This window comes from Punica granatum, chromosome 2 (genome assembly GCF_007655135.1).
Source record: "Punica granatum isolate Tunisia-2019 chromosome 2, ASM765513v2, whole genome shotgun sequence".
Classification (NCBI taxonomy): domain Eukaryota; kingdom Viridiplantae; phylum Streptophyta; class Magnoliopsida; order Myrtales; family Lythraceae; genus Punica; species Punica granatum.
Genome location: NC_045128.1, coordinates 12,734,834 through 12,744,318, shown reverse-complemented (window position 1 = coordinate 12,744,318; position 9,485 = coordinate 12,734,834). Strand labels below are relative to the sequence as shown.

At 42.4% G+C, this 9,485-nt stretch overlaps 3 protein-coding genes across 10 annotated transcripts; 1 reads left to right on the top strand and 2 right to left on the bottom strand.

Moving 5' to 3' along the window:
* LOC116194908 lies at nucleotides 1-3,614 on the bottom strand. Of its 6 annotated transcripts, none has more exons than XM_031523819.1 (8): nucleotides 2,580-3,614; nucleotides 2,163-2,379; nucleotides 1,927-1,988; nucleotides 1,739-1,822; nucleotides 1,353-1,407; nucleotides 986-1,121; nucleotides 705-755; nucleotides 18-627 (listed from the first exon to the last, which is right to left on the bottom strand). In XM_031523819.1, the coding sequence occupies exons 2-8, from the start codon at nucleotides 2,269-2,271 to the stop codon at nucleotides 528-530; spliced, it is 597 nt and encodes a 198-aa protein (XP_031379679.1). In that variant the 5' UTR covers nucleotides 2,272-2,379; nucleotides 2,580-3,614; the 3' UTR covers nucleotides 18-527. The 6 variants fall into 6 exon arrangements, with proteins under 6 accessions (XP_031379685.1, XP_031379679.1, XP_031379682.1 ...); XM_031523822.1 differs by having other exon boundaries at nucleotides 2,163-2,301; XM_031523823.1 differs by having other exon boundaries at nucleotides 2,163-2,294.
* An 898-nt stretch (nucleotides 3,615-4,512) lies between these two features.
* LOC116194906 (myb family transcription factor PHL5-like) lies at nucleotides 4,513-7,431 on the top strand. 3 transcript variants are annotated; one of them, XM_031523815.1, is made up of 8 exons: nucleotides 4,521-4,700; nucleotides 4,826-5,584; nucleotides 5,665-5,875; nucleotides 5,954-6,030; nucleotides 6,144-6,183; nucleotides 6,496-6,553; nucleotides 6,665-6,734; nucleotides 6,828-7,431. In XM_031523815.1, the coding sequence occupies exons 2-8, from the start codon at nucleotides 5,081-5,083 to the stop codon at nucleotides 6,993-6,995; spliced, it is 1,128 nt and encodes a 375-aa protein (XP_031379675.1). In that variant the 5' UTR covers nucleotides 4,521-4,700; nucleotides 4,826-5,080; the 3' UTR covers nucleotides 6,996-7,431. The 3 variants fall into 3 exon arrangements, with proteins under 3 accessions (XP_031379676.1, XP_031379677.1, XP_031379675.1); XM_031523817.1 differs by lacking the exon at nucleotides 6,665-6,734 and having other exon boundaries at nucleotides 4,520-5,584; nucleotides 6,828-6,904; XM_031523816.1 differs by lacking the exons at nucleotides 6,496-6,553; nucleotides 6,665-6,734; nucleotides 6,828-7,431 and adding an exon at nucleotides 6,320-6,489 and having other exon boundaries at nucleotides 4,513-5,584.
* LOC116194907 (protein SRG1-like) lies at nucleotides 7,068-8,791 on the bottom strand. Its single transcript, XM_031523818.1, has 4 exons — nucleotides 8,329-8,791; nucleotides 7,914-8,161; nucleotides 7,481-7,810; nucleotides 7,068-7,226 (listed from the first exon to the last, which is right to left on the bottom strand). Exons 1-3 carry the CDS (start codon nucleotides 8,599-8,601, stop codon nucleotides 7,519-7,521), a joined length of 813 nt encoding a protein of 270 aa, XP_031379678.1. The 5' UTR covers nucleotides 8,602-8,791; the 3' UTR covers nucleotides 7,068-7,226; nucleotides 7,481-7,518.
* Between the last annotated feature and the right edge of the window lie 694 nt (nucleotides 8,792-9,485).

The window sequence follows — 9,485 nt, the reverse complement described above, 5'->3', positions numbered from 1 at the left end:
TATGAATATGCATACCATTATGATAAGCATTGCAATTTTTATTTACGTTATGTACATCAAGGCCATGTCTGCCCTGCACAACCACTGTATCTAATATTGAAAATCATATTTGCACCTACAAATATCACTGCTGTTAGACGATTCAAATAAAGGTCATATCACTGCGAGCACGGTTGTTTCTCTGTAGTTATTATTCTTCACAAAGATGAAAATGATCGCTCAAATCAAATGCCAGAAACTAGCAAACTTTGATCCCTGCGTTCTCCATGCAACAGAAATCCAAACATTGTAGATCAACTGTACTCTGCCGTCAAGCTAAATCACAACGAACATGCTGAACCCTGGTTCCTCCTGTGAGTTGCTTGATTCTGAAACCTATTCGTCCTCTTTGCATGACATGCAAAGATCTCCAACGGGGCAAGCCCTTAACTTACCAGTGGTCCTACTATTTAACCAGTGAACAGGACCTGAGGTTGATCGGATTCTCCTGGATTTCTTTCAGTGCAAATCCATACATGCACGAACCTTCAATTTGCTTTGTAAGCGTACATGTAGGCTCGGAGTTTCTTCACTTCTTCCGAGGACTCGTTCAGAAGATGGTCCACATAGAGACAGATTCCAGCTCCACTGAGAACGTAACCAAGGAGCATCGATATATGCAGCAGCTAAGGAACAGAAACAGAATATAGAGCTTTTGGATTTACCTAAGAGGCCCGAGTGGAAGCCACAGAACATCCCACCTAAATCTCGGCATTCTACAACGAGGCACCAAATATATGAACAGATATTTCAAACAGCTACTCATTGACATCTTTAGCCAAATTTTTCAACAGCAGAAAAGGTCCAAAGGGTAAAAACAGAGTTCTGGCTGAATAAAAGCTTTTAAAATAATATTAAAATGAAAAAAAAAAAGTTTTTAAAATGCTCTGCTACTGTGCTACAAGGACGGACAATTACGATAATACGCAAAAGGGAGTGGAATCACCTTAACATGTAATAGAGCCAGAAAACTGCCAGCGGGATGCTGGTGAAGCAAGAGTACCAGAGCCATTGTCTGCGATGTGTTGAATTTCGAACCAGTCCAAAAATGGCCATTGAACATGCCAAAACAGCAACCCAATCTGTTGATCGTTGAAAAGTTTCATATTTGGTTATTTCATCACATCGCATGTGAACAGAAACAATGATTAGAAAACAAAGATACTCGAGAGCAGAGCAAGGAAGATGCATATGACATACAAGTTGAAACCACTATTTCTTGCGGAAGACAACTGAATACAGTACCTTTAGCTATGAATAGAAGTGTTTGAAGATATGTTTACAAATGTTGAAGAAAAGGAAATTCAACGAACCTGCAAGTATAACCATCCAAGAGTGAATATCCTCAATGAAGTAAGCGTGAAACCGCTGTTCATGAAACAAGAGATCTCGTATAAATACAACCAACTTCACAAAATTATGCAGCCTATTAGATTAGGAAAACAGAAAACTTGACCATTTCACGAGTCGTAGCAGTTAGGGGATCGTAAAAAACAGCCATTCCCATTCTCCCCAATTTTATCATGACAGTCACTGTTAAACTTGAATGACTCAAGAATGGTAGACTTAGCATGCTGAGAACAACCGAACGGGAATACCCTGCTATATCTAAGTTCATATTTGATTGAAACCTAAGGAGCATGTCAACCGTATGTCTAACGAAAAGGAACCGAACTTCAAAAGGGACGACGAATCATACCAATTCCCATGGAGATGAAGCCTGCTGAAATATGGAGTAGATAAGGAATGCAACGAAACAGAGCAGAAAGCCCGCAAAGACTGTCTGCGAAATACGAAAAACCGACATTCGAACATTACTATTTTGGAAAGCATCAAAACCTCGAATTTCTAAGAAAGATTGAAAAAGCATAAAAATCTCAGTTATACCCGCCAGAAAAGGCTTTGCTGGGCTTGACTCCTTTCAAATGATCGAACCATTTCTTCCTGCTCTGCATCAGGACCCAAAATTTGCATCAGCAATTACTGAACTCGGCAGAATCAATCAAGAACTAGCAACCCATTGGGTTGCATCTCCTCTTCTTGAACTCTTCTGGGCATTCAAACGGGGTAATAACGCAAAATCGACAGGAAGGACAGACAGACAAACAGACAGACCGACCGACCTTGGGTGTCTATGGGGCGGGAATCGTCGAGAGATGGATCGTCCCGAGTGGGCAGAGAGAGCTCGTGATCCCGAGATCGTCTTCTCCATTTCCTCGTCAGCCTCTTCATCGCTCACATTTGCTTCCTACAGTCTCAATTCTCATTGATGATGGCAGGGAGGTCAGTTCGTTGCTTCAGTTCAGTAGGGTTACTAAATTCTTTTTATCAATTTAACCCCTGCAGTTCCAATTATTTCATTAAACCCCCTATAGATTCAATTATAGTCTTCTGTATAAATAGATTTGGACATGAAGGTGCCAAATTTGCATATACTAATTTCATGTTCTATAATTTCAATGGACTAAATAGGTATAAATCCTACTAAGGATCGAGATTATCAATATATAATCTGAAGTTAAAGATCAAGATGTCCTTACAGTTGAAACAGGCTAGGCTGAGATGACATCTCGGTATGAAAAGCTATATACCATCTGCCGACCGCAGCGCTATGAGTAGATGTACCCCAACTAGAGTCGAATCATCTGCTGGCCCCATGATGATTTTCCATGTTTCAGTTTTTTCACTTAGAGGTTTTGGTTGCCATCTGAAGTATGAACAATGTAATGTAACGCTTATGTTCCCGACTGCTAATTTCCTTTGTCACAGCAGCAGCGAGAGAAAATTGTAGGAACTGTCTTTGAGCAAGAGAGGTTCAAAAGTAGGTTCCCAGGCCCTGAGCCATCACCAAGACAGGCTTTTGCACACGATCTCAATCCACAGAAGCCTCTCTTCCAAGGGAGGGATGAGAAATGGTTGCCGGACCAAGCCAGGGAGCTCCTCAAATGGCCTGTATGTGGAGGTAGCTTTTCCTGGCATTTTGGCAGGTTGAAGATCATAAGGAGCAAGCTAGCCAGATTCTCAACCTGGGAAATACATGTGCACTGTGTAAGCATTCAGTATTGTTGGGAAGTGAATCCGGACATCTTTCCACCCCGGGACTTGGTGGTCGAGTGTGAAGAGTCAATATTCTGCATTTCCGGATAGAACTTCTGCTGGTTTTTCTATGTCTAATCAGCAAGATATTAATTAGATTGTGTATCTCCCTGCATGTTCAAATAATATATTAAGGATTGCTTTCAACATATGGTGAATAGGTAATGCGGTGGATCGACTTCTTCCTGCCAAATGATTTTTCCTTGCACCCACACACTGCTGTGAACTGGAGAGACTGCACTTATCGGCTATCGCCCTTCCTTCCATGTCGATCTATGAGCATAAAGAGGCGCTGGAAAGGAATGTAGGAAAAGGTTTACAAAGATCCCGCTAGTTCTCGGGTTCTGTTGCAGCAAATCAAATGACGGAAACCTGCCTTGCACAAAGCAACCAGTTCCACCGGTTTTGCCTACTCCTCCTGTGTTTAATCACTTAATGTTTTATGATCCATATGCAAACTGATCTGTTATGTGCTTTTGATTCTACAATGAGAACAGAAACAAAGTTAAGAGGGAGCAAAAGCTGGTGGGGAAGACCCGACCAGAACTGCCTTTTAAAATTGATATATGTTGTAACAGGGGGCCTTGAGTCTTAGACAAAGGTGCTGAGAATTGTCTTGTCCCTTCAGGCACACAAGGGTCAGGAGCCTTTCTTTTTATATTTTTTTAAATTGGAACTCCACACTGTGATCTGTGACTCCTTCGGTTGTTCCAAAGAGCCGTCCTTTTCACTGGAAGAATATAAATAAATATCTACCCCATTTCATTTTTATATCTTTGATCTGATCTCACAAAGAGTGAATGAAACACCACATGGTGAAGCAATTAATCTTTTGCTGTACCAAATCACCTAGGTGTACATCTCACAACCGTTTAGCCGCGTATACGATCTTTTCTAGAAGGGACAAAAAGAATTGGGAATAAAATGGCCAACACTATTTCCATGCTCTCACGATCAAAAGTGATTGAGGAGAAGATAGATGATAGAGTAGCCAACAATGCTATAAGACGACACGTATGTTTGGGGCGACCGCCTGTATCATTCATTCTTTCTTGTTTTTGGTGGTTTGAGTTGGCCAATGACAGAAGTTGATGGAGTTTGAAATGCCATTGTTGTGTCACAATGTGCTCATGCTGATAGGGAAAAGAAAGACATTTCATTTTTTCTTTCTGCAGCATTACAGTGATTGAAGACATCATGACTCCATCTCAAGCCCCACTTGTCATTTCGAGGAAACGGCCAGCATTGTAACAGAACAGATGAACCTGAAACATTGGGCATCGCTATGAAGTCATGTTGAGGACACGGACCAAGAAAACCAAAGCCAGAAATATGTATCATATGGAAGTCAAATGTTCTCTACTTTATCTCAAGATAAAAGCACCATTTCTTTGAGTCCGCTTCTTGTTTAACTGAGGGAAAGGGGATTCCACACAAAGAACTACAACTCAACATGATGATTTTAATTGGGAATCTGACTCGAGAATAAAAGCCGCTTATGAGGCTAGTAAGACAGAACCATACTTCCATATCAGGCTCCATATACGTCTGTGCAGGACAGGAAGGTCAGCAAGTTGCATTTCCAAACGATACCGTTGACCCGCCTTTTATAATAACAATGATGATAATAATGTTTTCTTTTGGCATTCGGCGTGTCAAAAAATAATGTCTGGTCTGCCTGTATATCTAGTTTAAGCATTGATGGGGGCGTTACGCGCATATCCTGCATCTATCTCATCTGCATTTTCTGGAGTAAATTTCCAGAGCTGAGCTGCTAGGAGTAAAAATCTTATTCCTAGCTCATCGACTTCTTCAATCCATGTCTAGTCAGCACCCGAGAACCCGATATCCCCATTTTACTTAGTCCAAAACACGAGGAAGCAGCTGATTGCCATATTCAGTTTGCCACTTCACATTGGTATCTCCAAGGTTGAAGACCAAGATCATGAGCTCCGAGGGGATTGTCTCGAAACAGAAACAACTCAGAAGCTATCCTTCTCAAATCTACTTGCAGTCTCAGCCTCTGTTACAATGTTTGCAGCTGAGAGGATCTCCATCATCAGCTAATCTTGGAGGTAGCGGTTTCAAAAACATTGATGACACTTGTAATATGGCCAGCAAGTTTAGCTCTCAGCAGGGAGATTCAGAAATTACAGGCACGGTCGCATGTTCTCAGCCATTCAGATATCAAAAGAGCTCTTTGTTTCCCTCATATGATGATCCTCAATATAGTACAGAAGAGAAGGATGCGACTGCTTTTCAGTCAGGGGACGATCTTCAATCAGTTGTGGAATTTCACATGTGCAACAGTCAATCTCGCCGATTGTCTTATGAGAATACCGCTCCCTCAAATATATCATTCCGACAGCTGCAGGATCCGTTTTATGAAGAAAAGATCGCAAGATATAGGCAAAGTATTGTCAGTTTCCAAGAATGCCAAAATTGCAAGGTAAGTCATTTATCTTCCCGGGGCTGACCGTTTAGTTTTACTCCAGTGGATGACTTGATTGCTTGTGCAATTTCTTCTAGGTCGATTATGATACGTCTAGCCCACCACAAAGCCAGAGATCTGACTCCTGTATCCAGCCGGAGAAGCATCCTCCAGCTTGTTCCGGTGGAGTTTTTTACTGGCCTCGGAGGAAAACAAATTCTACAGTTCCAAGTAAGACACGGATAAGGTGGACTCAAGACCTGCATGACAAGTTTCTTCAGTGTGTTGATATTCTCGGAGGAGCCGAGAGTAAGTGCAAGACATCGGTTCTGTATATATTCACTCATTGTGCTCAGGGATTGACGATATACATGGGGATAATTGCAGAGGCAACTCCCAAGGGGATCCTCAAGCTGATGGACGTGGAACGATTGACAATCTTTCACATTAAAAGCCACTTGCAGGTGCTTTGTCCGCTTGCTTCTGAAATTCACGACTTTCACCGACTGCCTTGTGCATTTGTATGCAATAACACATTTCTTTACGCTCTTCTTCTTTTTTCTTTTCCTCCCTACAGAAATATCGCACTACCAAATGCATGCCAGACTCGAAAGAAGGTATGTTGCTCTTCTAGCTTCCTTTTGTTGCCTCGTAACTGTTTACTTCACTCTATACTACACTACAATTTGTAAGAAACTTTTTAGCTTAGCTTTGATCTATAGGTTCGATAAAGATATAACATCTGTTTGGCAGAGAAAGGAAACATCTGCTCGCTGTTATGGATAATGCGGAAAGTGCATATATGTAAACTTGCATATAGGCATAGAGACTTACAAGGCGAGGACGATATCGTCCAAGTTCCAGACACAATAATGAACAGCCGGCATGTTTTCTGCAATAATATGTTGTAATTTCCGTATGTGTTTTAGGAGCAGGACAGTCTTACGAGCCAGTTCAGTTAAACTCATCGGTGCTTGAACTGAAAACGTAAGTCCGCTTTTATTTGATTACACCTGATAAGATATCCACAGATTGAGAAATCGAGCAGCTATTACACATAGGAAACTAATTATTTGTGGTTGTATGATAATACATCAGAGGGAAGCAGATAGTAGAAGCATTACAGATGCAGCTAGACATCCAAATGCGTCTGCATGAGCAACTCGAAGTTTGGTTCTTAATAATGACTCTGAATTTGTTCTCCCACTTATTTCGTTTCATCTGGACTAGTTTTATGAATATCACATGCTGTTCATGACAGATACAGAAAGAGTTGCAGCTGAGGATTGAGGAACAGGGAAGGCAGCTAAAACAAATGCTAGAATGTCGCACGAACAATAAAAAGGATCACATGCTTCCCAGTGAAGTTCACTATGCTGGGAAGTTCGAAGGATCTCATTCTTTTGCCGTAGAGTCCTCAGAGCTTTAGGGAGTCGAGGAATGGGATTTCTAGCTTCCGATTGTAAAAGTGCTGGAAATACTCAGAGAGGGATACAGTCTTGTACAAGGGCAGGCTCCTCAATGATTCCAGAACCTCCTTGGAAGGCCCGATTTCGAGGGATGGATGTGGGTAACAGAAAGTTACGATTGAAGATCTGTCTTTGTATCTGTTGGCCACCGCTCTATGCTCTGGCGCCTTATAAGTCCCGTTGCTAATAATCTGCATTCATCATTTAATAAGTTCATCTCCGGAAAAAATAAATCATACTTACAGCCTAAAAGATACTTCTTTTAGCCAAAGAAGAGTAATAGCCAAGATAGATTTTCAGAAAAAGATAGAGATACCATAAGGATGCCTGCCTTTGTACTCATAACTAAAATTTCCACCGCATTTGGATATGCAATTATGCATCAAGTCACAGTAATGTCTCTTCGTACAACTTCCAAGCTCTGATACTAATTGGAGGTACTTACCTGCAAAATTTGGCCGAGGTTAACGACAATGGCACCATCTATAGGGGGAACGGTGACCCACTTCCGGTCTTTGAGGCCTGAAGGCCAGGCATATCCCCGCACTCGACCAGCATTGTGATTCCCGACATGTCAGCATGGGGCGATATCCCCATCACTTTCTCAGGTTCAGGGCATGTTGGATAGCAGTTCATCCTCACATCGAAGTTCCCTCCATTAAATGCATCAGAGTACTTCTCGATCTCCTGTTGTATCCCGAGCCCCATTACTAGGAACTTCACCAACCTAGCTGCGAGCTGCCTCATCTCCTCGGAATAGATCTCGAGTGCTGACCTGTAAAAGGTTGTGTGATCCCAATGAGCAAGTGATTTCGTAGAAATCAATGGACGGGGATCGGAAATGATCTGTCTACCCTTTTCATGCTACACTGAGTCACCTGAAGTGCGGAGGATTTTGAGGCCAGAGGTCAAGGTTCCGAGAGTTGGCAGGTAGGGCCTTGAGGAAGATCATATCGCACCACTCCAACTTCTGGTCCTCGGATGTGACAAATGCCTGACCGTAGCCTTCTAAGCTTCCGGAGCGCTGCGCCCACCTCTTCTTCTCTTCCAGGGGCAGCTCAAAGAACCCTTGTACAACATCCCTCATTTGCGTCAGCGATTCTTGAGACACTCCATGGTTTATTATCTGGGAGAGGCATATAGGTCATCAGAAAACGAATTGAAACGACGAATAGCATTCATCGATCTCACTCGATGCAGAGTCTTCCTTTTCGAGTTCACAATCACACAAAACTTGATTCATTCCAACTCGTATCATTTCTGTATATTTATGTGTTAAATGTTATAGAGGACCTGAAAGAGGCCCCAGTCCCTGGAGGCGGATCGGAGTTTAAGAAGTTCCGACGATTGTTGTTGGACGGATGAGGAAAAGGAGGATACTGCAGGAAGGAGGTGGGCCATATCGATGCAGGGCACTGCGAGTCGATGATCAAACTCAGAGGAATCATGATCATGATCATGATCGTCCCTGTCCATGATGTACCTAAGAGGCACTGCGTCAAGCCCTCCATTCCTGACGAGCTCTTGCACGCTCGGCACCGGCAGGGATGTGTCCAGGTTCTGCATCTCTGCCCTGCCCTGCTTGATGCTCCAAGTCCTCCTAGCCCACTGTTCAAAAGAAACAGACTGAAAAAGGGAAAGATCTTGCCTGAAGCGGAAACCAAGCTTTTCAGTGTCTCCCCTCAATCAGGAAAGCTCTATGGTCAAAATGCTGGATAGTCAACGCTCGCCCTCGCCCTACCTCCCCCCACCACCCCCCCCCCCCCCCCCCCCCCCTCTCTCTCTCTTTCTTTTCCTTCTGCTTCGAATAAATTCCAAGAACCGCCTTCAAACTAAACTTTAAAATAAAATGCAATTTGCCCCAAGTTATGGATCTAGTGGTAAAGTATCTCCAACCTTCAGATTTACACTATACGGTACCTTCCGATCTATTTAGAAAGATGCGCTACTTTCCTGACCACTTTTATGGCCAAAGATAATTTATTGTTAATTTCAAAATTCAGAAAATAGATTGGAAAACTAAAAAAAACACAAAAAAACGTAGAGAAAGAAAGATAAAGAGAGAGAAGGGAGGTGAAAATGGGGCAGAGGACTGCACTCGTCCCTAAACAATGCAGTGTCGTTGTTCAACATGGAGTTCGGGATCAATAGCAGGTCAGGAGGGAGAAGCAGCAAGAGAGATTTGGAGGCCAATGCCGAGAGAGATGGCTCGAAGGGAAGCGACAACAGAAGCTCTGACTGTCTAAAGAGCAGTCTGCCTTCCTCGAGAAGAGCTCTAAGGAACGCAAACCCTCCTCTCTCTCCCCCTCTATAGCTCTTTGCACTCTTTTTTTTTTTGAATTTTTAAAAATATTTTTTTATCAGAAAAAAATAGTGGAGGTGTATTTTGCTTCTTGTTAAATAGGTCAGGCCGTATAATTTAAAATTTTAAAAATTTAAAATTTGAATAA